We start from the raw sequence: 17,149 nt of genomic DNA, 5'->3' as shown, positions 1-17,149 counted from the left end.
GTTTTCTGAGAGTATTCTATTACAGGTTGATATTTAACGTTTAATCTTTAGTCTAGTTAAAAAAATCACCAGCAGTTCCAGTACTTTACAAGTATAGAAATTATCTGTTCAAATAATGGATAAATTTGAATAATTGAACCTTATGTTAAGACAAATTAATTTCTTCTTCAAGGATTTAACAGTACTAGTGTTATATATAAGAAACATTGAAATATTACTAGAATATCTTAAGTACTTCGTGTATAAAATAGGTTTATAGCTCTTACACATGAGAAATGCAGCCATTAATGGTTTATTAAAGGCACATTATGTCTCCAAAAGTGATAATTTTTTCAATTCTTTAGAATTGCCAACACAACTAAAGATGCAAAAGATAGTTCATGTATATGTATGTAGCAAATATGTATGCTATTGAAAACTGTAACAAGATACCAAAAATAAATAGTTTTTGAGAAATAAAAATCTAATTTTCATTTCTGAGACAAACATGGCACTTTAAATTTTGTATTTTACAATTTAGTTATTCACCTATTCAAACTGTATGTTTAGTATAGATACATGTATCAACATGCATTTTAAGTAAAAGAAGAAATAATGTACAATTGAATCAATGCAAGTTTGTGTATTGTCTCTTTTTAGGTTATATATGTAATAATAGTACATGTATTGTTTAAAAAATGTATATGTTGACCAAGTTATTATTATTATTGTGAGTAATGTTTAAGCGGCTTTCAGCTTTTCTAAAAGTTAAATACCGCTGAGAAAACCGGACAAAACCCTCGGTCCGAAAGCTGTCCAGTTTTCTCAACTTTCGCTGTATGTTATTTTAGATGAACGGTTTCATAAAATGGTCAGATTAAAAGAATGAATGTGTAAAATAAAATTTGCCGTCAATGGAATACAAAAACAAAAGGGAAACCCCTCGATAACTGGTCCGCTCTCTATATGTAAATTAGTAAACTGTTTCCCGATCTTCTATTTTTAGAAACAAACCCTATAAATAGCTCTTGGGACACTGTTTTGAGGAAGTCCTAACAAGTGAAATGATGCACTTTCCTAAGATAAAGTTACTGACACACTTAGTTAGAAACAACACAGAATTGTTTTTCGAGCTGAAGGCTGCTTTAAGAGTTTGAACAGCTTGTATAAGTTTGAAAGACATTAAGTTATATCTGTCTCCTGTTGTAAGATGGTTTGTGACAGAAAATATAAAGTTTTAATTTTGTCAAAGCCCATGCACTGGGAACTTTTTGTAAATATTTAAAAAAAAAACATTCCTCTTATGTTGTAATTAAGTATAAATTTTTGTAGTAATCATTTTTTACAAAGCCTATAGCTATTATTTTGTCTCTTTTCTTGTTTAATTTAGCATAACTTTATTTCTAGTTTCATATTTTTATAAATACAATTTCATATTTTTTTTCAGAGTTGTGAATATTAAATCTAACACTTATTAAATAAATTACTGTCAATTAATTAACTGCAGTTTAAATTTGAATATTTCTGGTTATAAATAAAGCATAATATATAAGCATCATGCAAGCTTCTAAAAAATTGGATAATACTTTCTTTGAATACATCCCAAGCATTGTTTTTGGTATTTTAAACAGAGTTGTATTAATTGTAATCTGTTCAACAGGTGTTGAAAAAAAACAGTGTTAGTGCTATACAAATCAAAATGAAAACTCAGTGAGCTATTTTAAGATATTTGCCAGGTTTATATTTTTAACAGTTATTGCCATAACATCAGTATGTATAATAGATGGTTCTACATTAAATTTGTGTTAATACCAAGGTAGAAAAAAAATGAAATTGTATAACATCACCAATACCTACTAGCAGCTGTTTATATATGCTTCCAATTTTGTTTTTCTGAGACAGATCGTTTTAATGTATCAGTGGTTTTCTCACTTAGATGCTTAGAGTCCTTAGCATCTTGATTTTGGGAAAAAGTATCGCTATAATTGCTATTTAGGGATGGAAAAAGCTGGTATAAGTTCAGATTTTTGGGAAAACTGCATGATTATAGGAAAATTTCAATTGGGAGAGAAGAGGTCTTATACATGTATATGCCTTATGTGTTATGTAAGGTGAAAAATCATTGGATATTTATCATGAAGCATTAATTTTCTTCTGAATATGTCAAATGTCATTTTGAATTAACTATTATTACATTTTTTCATGTCTGCTATTGCAGTATTAGGATTCCAGCTCTATGTACATGTACATGTTATTAAATGGTGTACCTGATGATGTTATGTATATATTTTAACATGAGGTCTTGTGTATAAAAAACTGTATTTTTATGATGATAATTAAAAATTTTGAAATTGTGATTGATATCTTGTTTTGTTTATTTTAAGAAACTGATCACAGTCATATTAAATACTTGGCTTTATTATATACTTATTATATTACTTATTATATATAAAAAAGAGAAAAATATATATATTAAACAGAAGAAATTATCATATTTCACTTGTGGCTACCACCACTCAAGAAATATTTATTTTCATACCACTCTATGAAATTCAGTCCTGTATTTATAAAAAAACAACTGAATATCCTCTATATATCAGTATGGTATATTTGTATCAAAACAGGAAAGATAGTGTATGAATTATGCATGTCTGTGTGACAATTTATGTTCTGCTAAGAAGGTACTAAAATCTAGCATTACTGTACTGTAGATAGATCCAGGGTCCCATCATATTTACGGCTGTAAGTCCGTTTTCATCGTACGATTGTCATATATCAATCGTATATCAAAATCATATGAAAAGAATTCCAAAATTGTACGATCTTTGATAAGATCCCTGGTCCTTAAAAAAATCAATTTTGAAGCAAAAAAGTGGTTAGAAATTATCTTTATAATTTCACTTATTCTTTTAAATAGGCCCAACTGTACTTGTTCTGCAGACATTTATGATTAATACATGAAGTGTATAGAAGCCTTAGACAATAGGCCATGGTAAGGTAAGATTACCCCGACAATGTTGGACCAGCTAAGATTGCTGCCATTCAAGTTGTCTCGTGGGACACAGTATGCCAGTCTTATACCCAAGTAGAGGCGTCTGTGGCCAAGTGGTTATGATAAACCGTTTAACTTCAAACCACTTGCCCCTATGGGTTTGAATCCTGACAGGGACACTTTAGATTCTTTCATGTGATGAAGCTATCCAGCTTCTTACAGAACATCGGTTGTTCTATTCGGTTGGCTGTTTGTTCCCAAAATAATGCATGGAAAGGCACCTGAGGTCTTCGTCAGTTAAACGGGAAATTTGCTATATGACTACACTATGTTGGTGCAATGTAAAACTCAACAAAAAACAAAAAGTAGAGCAACTGTCCACAGCCATAGTATGTTGGAAATAAACCATCATTAAATAAGTGAAGGTTTTTCTTATTCTTTTCTTATGTGTAGAAAATTTACTAGTACCATGTTCAGTCTCACTCATATGTTAAGTGAAAAAAGTGTTTATAATAGTCAATAAAGAATAGAGAATGGATCTTAAGTCTAATAAGCTAATACTCTTCTGTATACCCATGAGGTCCATTTCAGCACAATGCATGGGCCCTGAGGAACTTCAAACTTTGTATGTAGATGCACCATGTAAAATTCTATAGTCTACGTTACCTGACACATTCATTTTCAGGTCAATAGGTCAAAGGTCAAGGAAGTTGGTACTGTAATATATTAACACATAAAACTTAAATGCTACTTTAGTCTAAACGATTAATGTACATTGACCGAAGAACTTCAGATTTTGAAGTTGATGAGCTCATTGACGCCCGCTTTACTTCAAACATTGAAGGTACTGGTAGATGAAATTCTATAAGTTTAAAAGGTCATTTCCAGTTGAATATAAATTTTTGGTAAAAAATTGTTATAAAACATAAAACCCAGGCAGTTCAACAATAGTGCATATTGTTCTAGGATATTCAAAGTTTTATGTTAATGTACCTTGAATAGTTCTACCTGCCAGTCACCATCTATTTAGGTCAAAAGTTCAATATCATTGGGACTTTAAAGAACAAAACATAAAACTCACCACGGCCATATTATATATTATTTAAGTGCATTGACTTTGGAACTTCAAACTCTGTACCACACATTCAAGATGTTTCTTGATTATTTATATCTGCCATGCCCATTTTCAGTTTAAAAAGTCAAAGGTCAATATGTGACTTCTATGGTACGTTCAGATTATCTCTTTTATTATGTAGAAACTGTACGTTTAGTTTATCATGTAAAATGCTCCTTCAGGACTTGTGAGCTGAGCTGTTAAATGTATTTACTTCATTATAGACCTTGCCAATGATGTATTTTTAAAAAGTTAATGTTCTACTTATTTGTTTTAATCACTTCATTAATTATTAAACTTATATTTTGGCAATTAAATGAGAGTTAAATTTAACCAAGGTATAGAGGTTTTCAAACTTTAAATCACAATGCTTTATATACTTTACATTAGTGGAAGAGTGTAATAACGTGCCGTAAGTTTAACACTACATTTACATTTGTATCCGAGTTCCTTCCCTTAAAAACATTTTCAGTATACCTTGTTATGCATGGTTTATCAGAACACGTGTTCATTGATAAACAAAAACATATTAAGGTGGGTCATAAACAGCCAATGAAAACGCTCTTCATAGCGCACACCTCCAGATAAGCGCCGAAGCATTCCGGAAATACTTGATACAGAGGTTGGTGGGGAAAGAAAAAGAAAAGATATTTCTTTCCGCTTACCAAATAACGGCCACATGTTGATACTTATTTTTTTCCACGATAATCCGTCAGTCGATTAATCTATAGACCACAGTGGTAAACCATTCGTGATTCCGTAGTATAAACCTTTGTTTTCATCGATTATAGAAGGAGTAATTAGTGGGTGGAGTAACAAAATAATTGTAACGGTTAGTATTATCATAATTATTATTTTTTCCCCACATGTTTCAACTTTAAACGTAAGTAAGCTAAAGGTAGTAACATGTGTATTTTGAATATTGATTTTTATGTTGCCAGTCTCTACTGTATTTAGTTAATAAATTAATACATTAATTGATAAAATCAGATATATACTGACATGTTGACATTGAAATAAATCTGTTATCAACACTGCAATTGATTTTTTCCCTTTCTGATTCAACACTTAAAATATACCGTAATGATATTTATCATCTAATGTAGTTCTGGCTTCCATAACTTTATATGTCGCTTTTACTTATTAAAGCCTAAAGGTCAGTTAAGCAGTAGCCTACCATTTAAAATCTGTTCGCTAAAGTAGACTCTTTCAATTTTTTAGCTTACATTTAATGCCAACAGACCTGTGCCATTTGCTAAAGACTTTAATCAGCTACACTACTCTATGGCTGAAGCGATTTAATTGGGACAAAAGATATTATATTTTAGTCCTAGAAGCAGTAATTAAAGCATTAATAAATTAGTATAATTAGCAAAACAGAGATCGAAAATTCCACATGTCTGCTCTTAATTAAGAGTTAACTCAGAATTTAAGAGAACTTGATGCAGGACCAGTAGAAAAATATTGCCTGCACATTGGATTGAGAAGCTAGTCCCATTCTGCAGGATGACTGAATCTGAAAAATATTTTTCGATGCCAGTACAATACATTTCAAAACATGTAATTATATCGTATTGCTACATGAATACTGGGACAAACATATTAAGCCCCTTGTCATAGTATAGAACTGTTCACTTACAGGGGAGAGTATTTTGCAAGGACATAGATAGCTACCTAACGTAACTAAGGTAGATCTGCTGACAATTTATATAGTAATTACCAAGGTTGTCAAACATTAAGTTTTTTTTCTTGGATGTTATACACCTAATGTAGTGTCTGTAACTTGTGTTAAACTTATTAAAACTGTAGACAAATATATGGTTGATAAAGAAAAATTCATGTATTTTCACAATAAAAAAATTAAATGTATGTAGGAGATACAATGTACCTTAAACTTTATGATTCATTCAAAGGAAATAATAAGATATCTGAAAATTTGTGTTTTTTGTGTAAGTAATACTACTTTTTGCACAATAATACTGTTATATTAGCTGCATATGAAATAATATCCAAGCAAGTTTGATGAGACAAAAAATTGTTGTCATGTAATTTTTAACATATATATATTTATAATACTGTTCTATTTTACTTACAGATATAATGAAGCAACTGTCTTTGAGAACCCACCTTACATTCTCTGGAATATCATCATTTACTTCAACATGTCACAGTTGTATTATAAATCCAGTTAAAACAGTAAACATGCTAAAAATAAGAGCATTTTCTTTCCATAGACATGGACATATTTGGAAGTCTAAATTTACTAAAGATGAAACCAGGTGTCCGAAACATTATTTAGCTGGGAAAAATCATAGTTTAAATATTCATTCCAATGTAAATAAAGAAAGTTATTATTCAAGGAATAATGTAAGGAACTCCAGGGATCATTCAATGACTTGGAAGAAAAGTTTGCGCAATCTAACAAACTGTTTAAGGCTGGTACCAGGCTCAAATCTAGATATATTAGGAGGTTGCAGATCATATCATTCTGGTTCCAGTATTTATCTAAGCCCAGGAGAGAAATGGCAGCCAGGAGCAATTCCCCTTTTGTAAGTATTAATTTTATTCATTATTCATGTTTTACTTATAGTAAATTATATTTCATGTGATAATTAATACTTAGTACTCAACTGTTTATACAATGTTCATCCTGACTTTAACTGATTGTCACAGATTGTGATATATTTTCAGCATATTTTGCAGTTGTTATGGTAACTGACTTCAATATTTCATGTGATATAAGACTTTAAGTACTGTATATGCAATGTTCATCCTGTCTCTAACTGAAAGTGATATATCTTCAGCATTTTTGGTTGCGTTTGTAAGGTCACTGACTTCAAATCACTTTCCAATTACGGTTATGGGTTCAAATCCTGTCAGGGATTTTGGTATCATGTTAGAAAGCTATCCAGCTAGCTTATGGAAGGTTAGTGATTCTACTCAAGAGCTGGCTTGTGCTTAAAATAATGTTGGAAGGGCCACCTGAGGTCTTCCTCCACCAGTAAAACTCACTGGATAGTCATTGTATGTCACCTTAACAGTTTAGATGTGACTAAAATTCGGACAAAAATAATTTGATTGATTTTAATTTTCAGGGATGAAAATGCGAGTATAATAGAAGATATTGAAGATAGATTGTTTGACTATTTAGGGGATAAGAATGGACGAGTTCATATTACAAGATTTGTAAATGTATGTATGTTAGTTTTATTTTATTCATTCTTTTTTTATTAACATATTATGTTGAATTTATTGGTACAAAATATTTATTGCTATACCCATCAGTTTGCACAGTTTTCTACTTTTTATGCACTATATGACATAGCCTGTCATAAATTACATGCTTAACCAAAACAATGCTAGATTTATACCATATTGTTTCCATTAAATGCCCTCTTCCTTTTATTAGTGCCTTCACCACATTTTGTAGAAGAAAAAAAATTACCTCATAGATTTGTAATGCATAATGAAAGAACAACCCAAAAAATTCAAATATTGTTATTTGAAAATAACAAGTAATGACACTCCAGTAATATAAAATCATTTATAAAAATCCTGCTTTATATATAAAATCATAATAATGAACAACGTTTTTGATAATTGAATTGCATCTTTAATAAACATTTGTAAATCACATATTTATAGTTCCAATTAGCGCCCCCCTTTTGAAAAAATGTCAGCCCCTAGGGGGCTTAAATAGAAACAATACGGTTCATGGGCTTTATAGGTAACACACCTGGCCAGCTTTGAATTTGAAAATGTTTATGAATTCAATAACTCAGGCTCTTTTTGCAATGAACATAGGAAAGCAATGCTGTGAAAACTTTTTCCATATTATATTTATATATACTAATTTTGGGAAATTAGATAAATCTTATACAGGATATTAAAACCCTGTCTTCTAGAAACTTGATTTTGCCTGTTCGAAATTTTAACCCATTTTCATTAAGACATTCTAGTTTTAGTACATATTATACAGGAATTTTTACAGTTTGCTTCATTTTCTTAAGCATAAAAGAAATTCTAGTCATACTGCTTTTTTCATCAAAATTTAAAACAGCCTACATTTATTTTGATTTTTAAATCATTAAGAGATTTTTTTAACAAGATCAATTTTAGCATATGGTGTCAAGTTTATCAAAAGACACAAAAGGTTGAAAAATCTTTGTAAAGAATCATGCACATTTTGTCAAAAAGACACATTAAAAAAAACGTTCAAACTGAAATTTGATCTTGCTGCTCTGATATTATAACATGTAGGGCGTCATACATGCAGGACATAATAGTGTATTATTGCAGTGTTATGTCAATGCTATTTATCGGTCTACTGATTGTTATTTGGTTGTTATAAACAGTTAGAATACTTTAACATTACATTTATGTTACAATTTTAAAAGAGTTTGATAACTCAGTGGTTTATACATTTACTGCGCCTTGATGTTTCGCCTTAGTTGATACAATAATTGGAGAGATAGTATTTAAAAAGATTTAAACTTGCCAAAGCATATATATTCAAATATTAACATCTTTTTAAAGCAGCAAACCTCCAGATTCATGCTTACTCTCATTAAAGGTTTTGAAAATATATTTAAAAGTTAAAATTTTTAATATTGTGAAGTGAACAAAGACAGTTGTTTACACATGACGAATGGTACTAACAATCCACTTAAATTACCAAAAAGTGATCAAAAGTGTTAGTCACGCAGTAGAAATATGGTGACCAATAAATACTGAAAAATCAGTAAATGTAAAACTTTATAATCATTTAATCACTGTTATTACACATTCTAATATGCCCTGCATTTTTTTCTCTATTGAACATTGTGTGTTATTATGCAATAAAATCACTGTTGACGTTCTATATATAGACATGTGATGTAATAATTATACATGTGACATAACAACTAAAAAATGCCACATGCTTAAAATAAGTACGGAAACAAATCGAGCACTATTTAGCTTAATATCAAGTACGGCAGCCTTTATTTGTAGATATCGTGTTAGAATCGAAATAATATATCCAAATCTGTGATTTTATCGCTTGATAAAATCACTGCTAGTCGTTCGTATGTGCATCATTATATCACTCGGGCTTCACCCTTGTGATATAATTCCTCGCATGCGAACTCCAAACACTGATTTTATTGGACGATAAAATCACTGTTTGGGATATATTATTTCTTAATTAAAATATATGTAGTATAGAACTCTGACTTATTCCAATAGTTGAAGATTGGCGATGTTGTATAATAAATGTCTTGAAGTCTTATTATGAGCTATGTATGATATATCTGATTTTCATGAATATCATACTAATACTATATATCATACTATAATAGTAAGATATGATTCAACGTTGTAATTTATAATTACAGGCACTTACATCTACGGGATTGAGGGAAAATGATCCACGGCTGGCAGAATGTTTTCAGGGGTTGTCTCGGTACCAATCGTCCGGGAGATTTCAGGACGGTGATATGTCTAAGTTCGGTCCAACCATAGATCGTGAAACTTTTAAACAGTAAGAAAATAGTTTACTTTATAAAGTGTCAAAATGGTAAGGTCAGAGTTGAAGGTTAAATGGTAAGGTCAGAGTTAAAGGTTAAATGATAAGGTCAAAGTTGAAGGCTAAATGGTAAGGTCAGAGTTGAAGGCTAAATGGTAAGGTCAGAGTTGAAGGTTAAATGGTAAGGTCAGAGTTGAAGGTTAAATGATAAGGTCAGAGTTGAAGGTTAAATGGTAAGGTCAGTAGAAGGACACAGGGATGAAAATAAGAGCAAGATTTGCTTTCTTTACCAGATTCACGTTCATGATTTTCATAGAACAATTGTAGCAGATCATCTTTAAATAAAACAAGACTCTCATTGAAGTTCTTATAAGTTAAGGACACCATTTGTGATTGAATACATAATTATTATTATATTCATATAATCATGATTGTATAGAAGTCTATTATGGGGTCCATACATTGTGTAAATGAATGATAACTTTTAGTAAAACTCTTTGTCATTCTAGAAAAACTCAAAATTGTCAATTTAAAAAGTACCTGAATGTTTATCGTATAATTTGTAAGATTTGTATAGAAAGGAACAAATTTATTATCATTTTCAGATGTATAGCAAAGAATATATCCCTGATCTCGACTGCGTTTAGGAATGAGTTTATCATACCGGACTTCAGTCAGTTTTGCAGTGATATAGATGAACTATACTGGCAGTGTAGAGAAAACATTAGTGGAAATGTAAGCTTTCTTGATTTATGTTACTAAATAACTGGTAACAGCAATGACCGGAGGGTTAAGGATCACACTTTATCTAGAGTTTTATATGTCACAGCAGCAAGTGTTAAATGTCATGTGACATGTACTTCACTTCAGTGAGGGATATTTTTCTGGTCCTTCCGGATTATTGATTCCAACATTTTTAAGTGTTGAAATTTCAGTTCCGCTCAAGCTGGTTATAGGGGCTGTGAGGAATGTTTCACTTTTTCATTATCCCTCATGTACATGTACGGACTCAGTCAAACTAAGTTATGATTGTGATTAATGCTAATGTGATCACACTTTAACCAGATTTTTAAGGAGTCTGCTTTTCAAATTGAACTTATCTAGCATGAGTTTGAGCTCTATTTATGTGACACCATGTTGTCTTATATGATGCCAGCGCAGGTCACTGTAAAATCAGAAAGTATTGTGAGTCATAAATGGCAAAATTTGAAAATTTCAAGCTCAGTTTGAATGATCCTGTTCATGGACTCAACTGAAAGTGCAAGTTACTGTTCATGCCCCCTAGCACCGGCTTAAACAGAATTCAACATTTAAACATGGTATTTCCTTACATCCCAACTCCAAACAGTGATTTTATTGAGCAATAAAATCACAGTTTGGGATATATTATTTCTTAAATAACGCTTTTGAGAATCAGTCATAACAATATTGAAACAATATAGTTTGTCTGTTGATAAATTTTACAAAAGAAATAATTTCATTAGATGTAGCATTATACCATTTAATTTGAAAAAATTCCAGTATTTATTGCCTTCTGTAATTCAAATTAATTCAAGTTAAAATAAAGTTTGGTTTCTATATTTTCAGGTAGCAACATATATACCTCAGCTTGCTAGATATAGTCCTAACTTCTGGGGTGTGGCGGCGTGTAGCGTAGATGGACAGAGGTACAAAATTCTTTCTGCAAAGTCTATACATGTATTGTAATTGTAAAGTTCATATATTGTTAAATGAATAACTTAGATAGAAATACAAGGTACATTAAAACATTTTATATTGAAGAATTCAGAATTTCGATGTTAAATGTTCTGGGCTGTGTTCCATGAAAGTCCTAAGTGTAAGTCTTAAGTAAGTCTTAGGACTTTTGTCAAACTATAGGATTAACTTAAGGTTGTTTCAATAACTACTTTCATCTTTGTTAAATGTTTTAGACATTTAATTAATTTATTCTTCTGAGAAAAGTTACAAACTACAATTGCACATGCTTCAATCCACAATTTGTAAGGTTAATTTAGAAATTGAAAAGTCTTCACATAAGAGTCATAAAAGTTAGGACATTTTCTTTAATACGAAAAATGTCTCACATAATTTAGACTTTACATGAAACGCAACCCAGTGTTTTATTTCTTTCATAGTAGGCTATTGTGAACAATTATCCAAAGATAGAAAAAGGAAAATAAAGGGACACAACTGTAGTAAATACTTTTAATTGTTTAATCACTTACATTTGACCTTTAATAGTTAAAATCTCAACAAGGGTTTTAAAGCTTTTTATGACAGGAAAAACACAAGCTGGACTGTTTATAGAAACTCCTAAGTGTATGCTAAGTACTAAGACATAAAACCAACTTTAAGGCTTAACTTAAGCTTTTTCAATAAATTATTATTTCTTCAAGTCAAAGACAGTAGACTGTAATTAAAATGTACCTATAGAAATAAAACAAATACAATGACAGAAAATTTATTCACAGTGTGTTATTGCTTATCTGTATTGCTTTTCCGAAATGAAAAGAGTCGTGAAAATGGAGTCATAAGTTAAAACGTTTCTTGAATTGCAAAATTGTTCCGTTTTGGTCTTAAGACTGATTCAGACTTAGGATTTTCTATGAAATGCAGCCCGGGTGTTGTATGCTTGCGAATTTGAATTAATTAAAAGAAAAAAAAAAAAATCAGGAAGCATTAATTATTGCTTTACTAAGAATTATTTAGTTATACCTGCATGTATTATTGCACTTGTAAAATTCTGTCTGCATTAAAACTGAATTAAAATTCTGAAACTGTATCAGATATTTCACTCAAAGTGCTTTCAAAAATTCTTGAAAAGTGCAAAATGACTGCTATATTATCATCTCTCATTTCTGTAGAAGTCATATGTTAATATTTTTGACTTTTTTAGATCACCTGTCACAAAGTGACAGGGTGAGCTTTTGTGATCGCTTTTCGTCCGGCGTCCGTCGGTCGTCCGTCCGTCGTCCGTCCGTAAACTTTTACTTTAAATGACATCTCCTCATAAACCACTAAGCCAATTTTATCCAAACTTCACAGGAATGTTCCTTTGGTGGTCACCTTTAAAAATTGTTCAAAGAATTTAATTCCATGTAGATCTCTGGTTGCCATGGCAACCGAAAGAAAAAACTTTAAATATCTTCTTTTAAAAAACCATAAGAGCTAGAGCTTAGATATTTGGCATGAAACATCTTCTAGTGAGTGTCTACCAAGTTTGTTCAAATAAAAGCCCTGGGGTCAAAATTGGCCCCGCCCCGGGGGGTCATTGATTTTCCTTATATACATATAGTAAAAACTTAAAAAATCTTCTTTTAAAGAACCAAAAGAGCAAGAGCTAAGATATTTAGCATGAAACATGTTCTAATGGGTGTCTACCAAGTTTGTTCAAATAAAAGCCCTGGGGTCAAAATTGGCCCCGCCCCAGGGGGGTCATTGATTTTCCCTATATGCATTTAGTAAAAACTTAAAAAATCTTCTTTTAAAGAACCAAAAGAGCTAGAGCTAAGATATTTAGCATGAAACATGTTCTAATGGGTGTCTACCAAGTTTGTTCAAATAAAAGCCCTGGGGTCAAAATTGGCCCCGCCCTGGGGGGTCATTGATTTTCCCTATATGCATATAGTAAAAACTTAAAAAATCTTCTTTTAAAGAACTCAAAGAGCTATGGCTAAGATATTGAGCATCAAACATGTTCTAATAGGTGTCTACCAAGTTTGTTCAAATAAAAGCCCTGGGGTCAAAATTGGCCCCGACCCAGGGGGTCATTGATTTTCCCTATATGCATATAGTAAAAACTTAAAAAATCTTCTTTTAAGGTAGAACGCGACACTTTGCGAACTTTCGAGTAGCGTCTTGAAAATTTGCATGCAAAAAGTTGACCATATTTCTGATTAGGTTCCGTTGATTTTATTTCAATAGTTTCAGCCAATTTTTGTACACACGGCGTCAAAGTTGACCATCAAAGCCCGTTTTTGAACATGACGTCGTTGCGTATCCTTGGAAACTGTTACGGGTATTTCAACGTCATTGGCGGATAAAATATCTTAAATTTTACAGCATTCGACGGAAATTATTTTTTCCTTTAAGCAGATATAAAATTTATTGTTTTACGCCGAAAATTGTTTGAGTAATGGAAAGAAAATTGTCAATTTTGTGTAAAATTTGACGTTCAGTTTAGTCGCATTTTTAGGCTTAAAATCGGCTTATTAAAAAATTCCTGAAATAAATTTTTGATTTTTTTCTTTAAACGTCCTTTAAAATGTATACTTAGTCAAAATAACTAAAAAAATTAGGGGGTCATCGACTCAATTTTTTCGGTACACGTGATTTTATTGCCCCCACCCCGTGAGTAATTTTGTAACAAAATTCGACGTATGCAGATACGTTTGAGACTTCAAAGTGCGGCAATAATGTTCAGCTTATCAGGAGAATTGTTTTAGAGTTTCACTTATACATATAAAACAACAACAACAATGTTCCATTGCAAATTTCCTAAAATTGTACGAAAAACAAACGATTTTTTTCTTGTTTTTAAGCATGATTAATAACTTCATAAGGATTTGTAAACAGACGCATGTAAAGAAAATGACGTTAGGCGTTCAACGGTAACGCTTACGCTGCGCAAACAAAAATAAATACAGCTGAGAGTAATCATTTGCGGTGTTCCTTTTTGATATTGTAATACAATAAGATTAATAAACTTGAATCGAGAAATTTGCCACATGGAACAAAAAGCAACTACATGTATATATTTTTATGTAAATTTAGAAATTTATGGAAATTCAATCATAAATTAATACGTAGTCTACAAGAAATTCTGCAAATATATACATTTTACATTACCCACACTATGAGTGATAAACTGTGAGTGATATGTATTTTATTTCACCTATTAAAAACCAAAATTTGAATTTCACTTGTAATCAAAAACTATTGCAACAATTTGACAGAATTGGCGAAATATTGACAAATTAAAATATACGGTTCATAAATGAAACTTAGTTTATTATATTAGCGTGAAGCAAACAGTCATGCTTGAAACGTTAGCTCAGCGGGTATTGGTGCTAGGGGGCGTGGACGGTAACTTGCACTTTCCAGTACCGTCCATAAACAGGCTCAATCAAACCGAGCCTGCAACATTTTCAATTATGTTGTGTTGGAATTTCTTAAGGGATTCTGTTTTTCTGTATTTTACAGCCAGATGTAGCACGTCCGATTCTACAAGTAAATAAACAATTGCAATACATATTCTCTCGTTTTGCTTATCATTTTAATTGAGGATTCACCATAAACGCTGTATTAAACACATTACTATCAAATCGGCCTTTGCAAAAATTCATTATTCACTGTATAGCCAAATTTATGGTAGAATTTATTTTAAATATAATGAAACGCTGTAAAAACACGTCTGCGGATTTTAGCGAACCGGCGGCCCTGAGCTATATACTGCACAAAGGAGTGTTGCATTTTTGCTACGGGCACTGTAGAGGATCTGCCGATGTTTCACTAACTATACTGACATGTTAATAAAACCGAGAAATATTACATTTTACTCAAAGTTTTACTATTTAATGTTATTCTGACAAATGTCAGATCAGACTATTATTTCTTACCTCTTGTAGAAAGTGGGTAATACTGAAGTACATCTTTATTCTTTGTTTTATATACAAAATCTGTATTTACGAGAATAAAAAAATCATATTTTGGTAATATCTGACCGTGTAATTAAAAAAATACGCATTTTAGTAAATACGGACTTCATTCAAAGTTCCCGCATATTACGAGTGTACGGATCACGGTATATTAGTCATATATACGTATTGCATGTATACGGTCCCGTTCATCAAATTTCACTTATTTTTACCTGTCTATCTATACTATACGGAATTCCGTACCCTTTATTGTATCAATATATTTTCCGCAGTGGTAATAATAGCTTAAAATGCCGTAAAAAAGGAATTTTGACACAGGGCGATCGTTTTAATAACATCAAAAACCCAAACGCCCCGTGATAGCGTGACTTTTATCCAAAGGGGTGGGGGAAATAAAATCACGTGCACCGAAAAAATTGAGTCGGTGACCCCCTAATTTTTGTAGTTATTTTGACTAAGTATACATTTTAAAGGACGTTTAAAGAAAAAAATCAAAAATTTATTTCAGGAATTTTTTAATAAGCCGATTTTAAGCCTAAAAATGCGACTAAACTGAACGTCAAATTTTACACAAAATTGACAATTTTCTTTCCATTACTCAAACAATTTTCGGCGGAAAACAATAAATTTTATATCTGCTTGAAGGGAAAAATAACTTCCGTCGAATGCTGTAGGAGTTAAGATATTTTGTCCGCCAATGGCGTTGAAATACCCGTAACAGTTTCCAAGGATACGCAACAACGTCATGTTCAAAAACGGGCTTTGATGGTCAACTTTGACGTCGTGTGTACAAAAATTGGCTGAAACTATTGAAATAAAATCAACGAAATCCAATCAGAAATATGGTCAATTTTTTGCATGCCGATTTTCAAGACGCTACTCGAAAGTTCGTAAAGTGTCGCGTTCTACCTTAAAGAACCAAAAGAGTTAGAGCTAAGATATTTAGCATGAAACATGTTCTAATAAGTGTCTACCAAGTTTGTTCAAATAAAAGCCCTGGGGTCAAAATTGGCCCCGCCCCGGGGATCATTGATTTTCCCTATATGCACATTGTAAAAACCTAAAAAATCTTCTTTTAAAGAACTCAAAGAGCTATGGCTAAGATATTTAGCATCAAACATGTTCTCATAGGTGTCTACCAAGTTTGTTCAAATAAAAGCCCTGGGGTCAAAATTGGCACCGCCCAGGGGGTCATTGATTTTCCTTATATGTGTATAGCAAAAACTTAAAAAATCTTCTTTGAAAAAACCCAAATAGCTAGAGTTAAGATATTAAGCATGAAACATCTTTTAGTGAGTGTCTACAAAGTTTGTTCAAATAAAAGACCTGGGGTCAAAATTGGCCCCGCCCGGGGGTCATTGATTTTCTTTATATGTGTATAGCAAAAAAATTTAAAATCTTCTTTTGAAAAAAACCCAAATAGCTAGAGTTTAGATATTAAGCATGAAACATCTTCTAGTAAGTGTCTACAAAGTTTGTTCAAATAGAAAGCCCTGGGGTCAAAACTGGCCCCGCCCAGGGGTGTCATTGTTTTTAACTATATGTGTATAGTAAAAACTTAAAAAAAATCTTCTTTTAAAAAGCCCAATGAGCTAGAGCTTAGATGTTTAGCATGAAACATCTTCTTATGGGTGTCTACCAAGTTTGTGCAAATAAAAGCCCTTGGGTTAAATTGGCCCTGCAACATGGGGGTGGGGGTGGGGTTGGGGGGCCTATATACAGGTAAGCGACCTCAGGGCCATCATGGCCCTCTTGTTAGGAAATGAAATTAAATGTTGAAACCTAGTGGATATTGTTGTTGTTATTTGTATTCAGGCAAAGAATTAAATAGAATATTTCAGTGGAAATTATTACAATTTTTTCAGATATTCTGTAGGTGACACAAATGTACCATTCTTGCT

At 31.7% G+C, this 17,149-nt stretch overlaps 1 protein-coding gene across 1 annotated transcript; it reads left to right on the top strand.

The window, feature by feature from the left end:
- Positions 1 to 4,528: 4,528 nt before the first annotated feature.
- LOC132726988 (glutaminase kidney isoform, mitochondrial-like) lies at positions 4,529 to 11,258 on the top strand (the record flags this gene model as incomplete). Its single annotated transcript, XM_060712401.1, is given in 6 exon segments — positions 4,529 to 4,917; positions 6,181 to 6,634; positions 7,181 to 7,277; positions 9,461 to 9,606; positions 10,197 to 10,326; positions 11,179 to 11,258. Coding segments are annotated over 5 exon segments (902 nt in total), but the record flags the coding sequence as incomplete, so codon positions are not given.
- Positions 11,259 to 17,149: the final 5,891 nt, after the last annotated feature.

Source organism: Ruditapes philippinarum, unplaced genomic scaffold (genome assembly GCF_026571515.1).
Source record: "Ruditapes philippinarum isolate M1 unplaced genomic scaffold, ASM2657151v2 ctg4917_1_1_1_1, whole genome shotgun sequence".
NCBI classification, from domain to species: domain Eukaryota; kingdom Metazoa; phylum Mollusca; class Bivalvia; order Venerida; family Veneridae; genus Ruditapes; species Ruditapes philippinarum.
The sequence above is the reverse complement of the archived record's forward strand: the minus strand, read 5'-3'. Positions and strand labels throughout refer to the sequence as shown.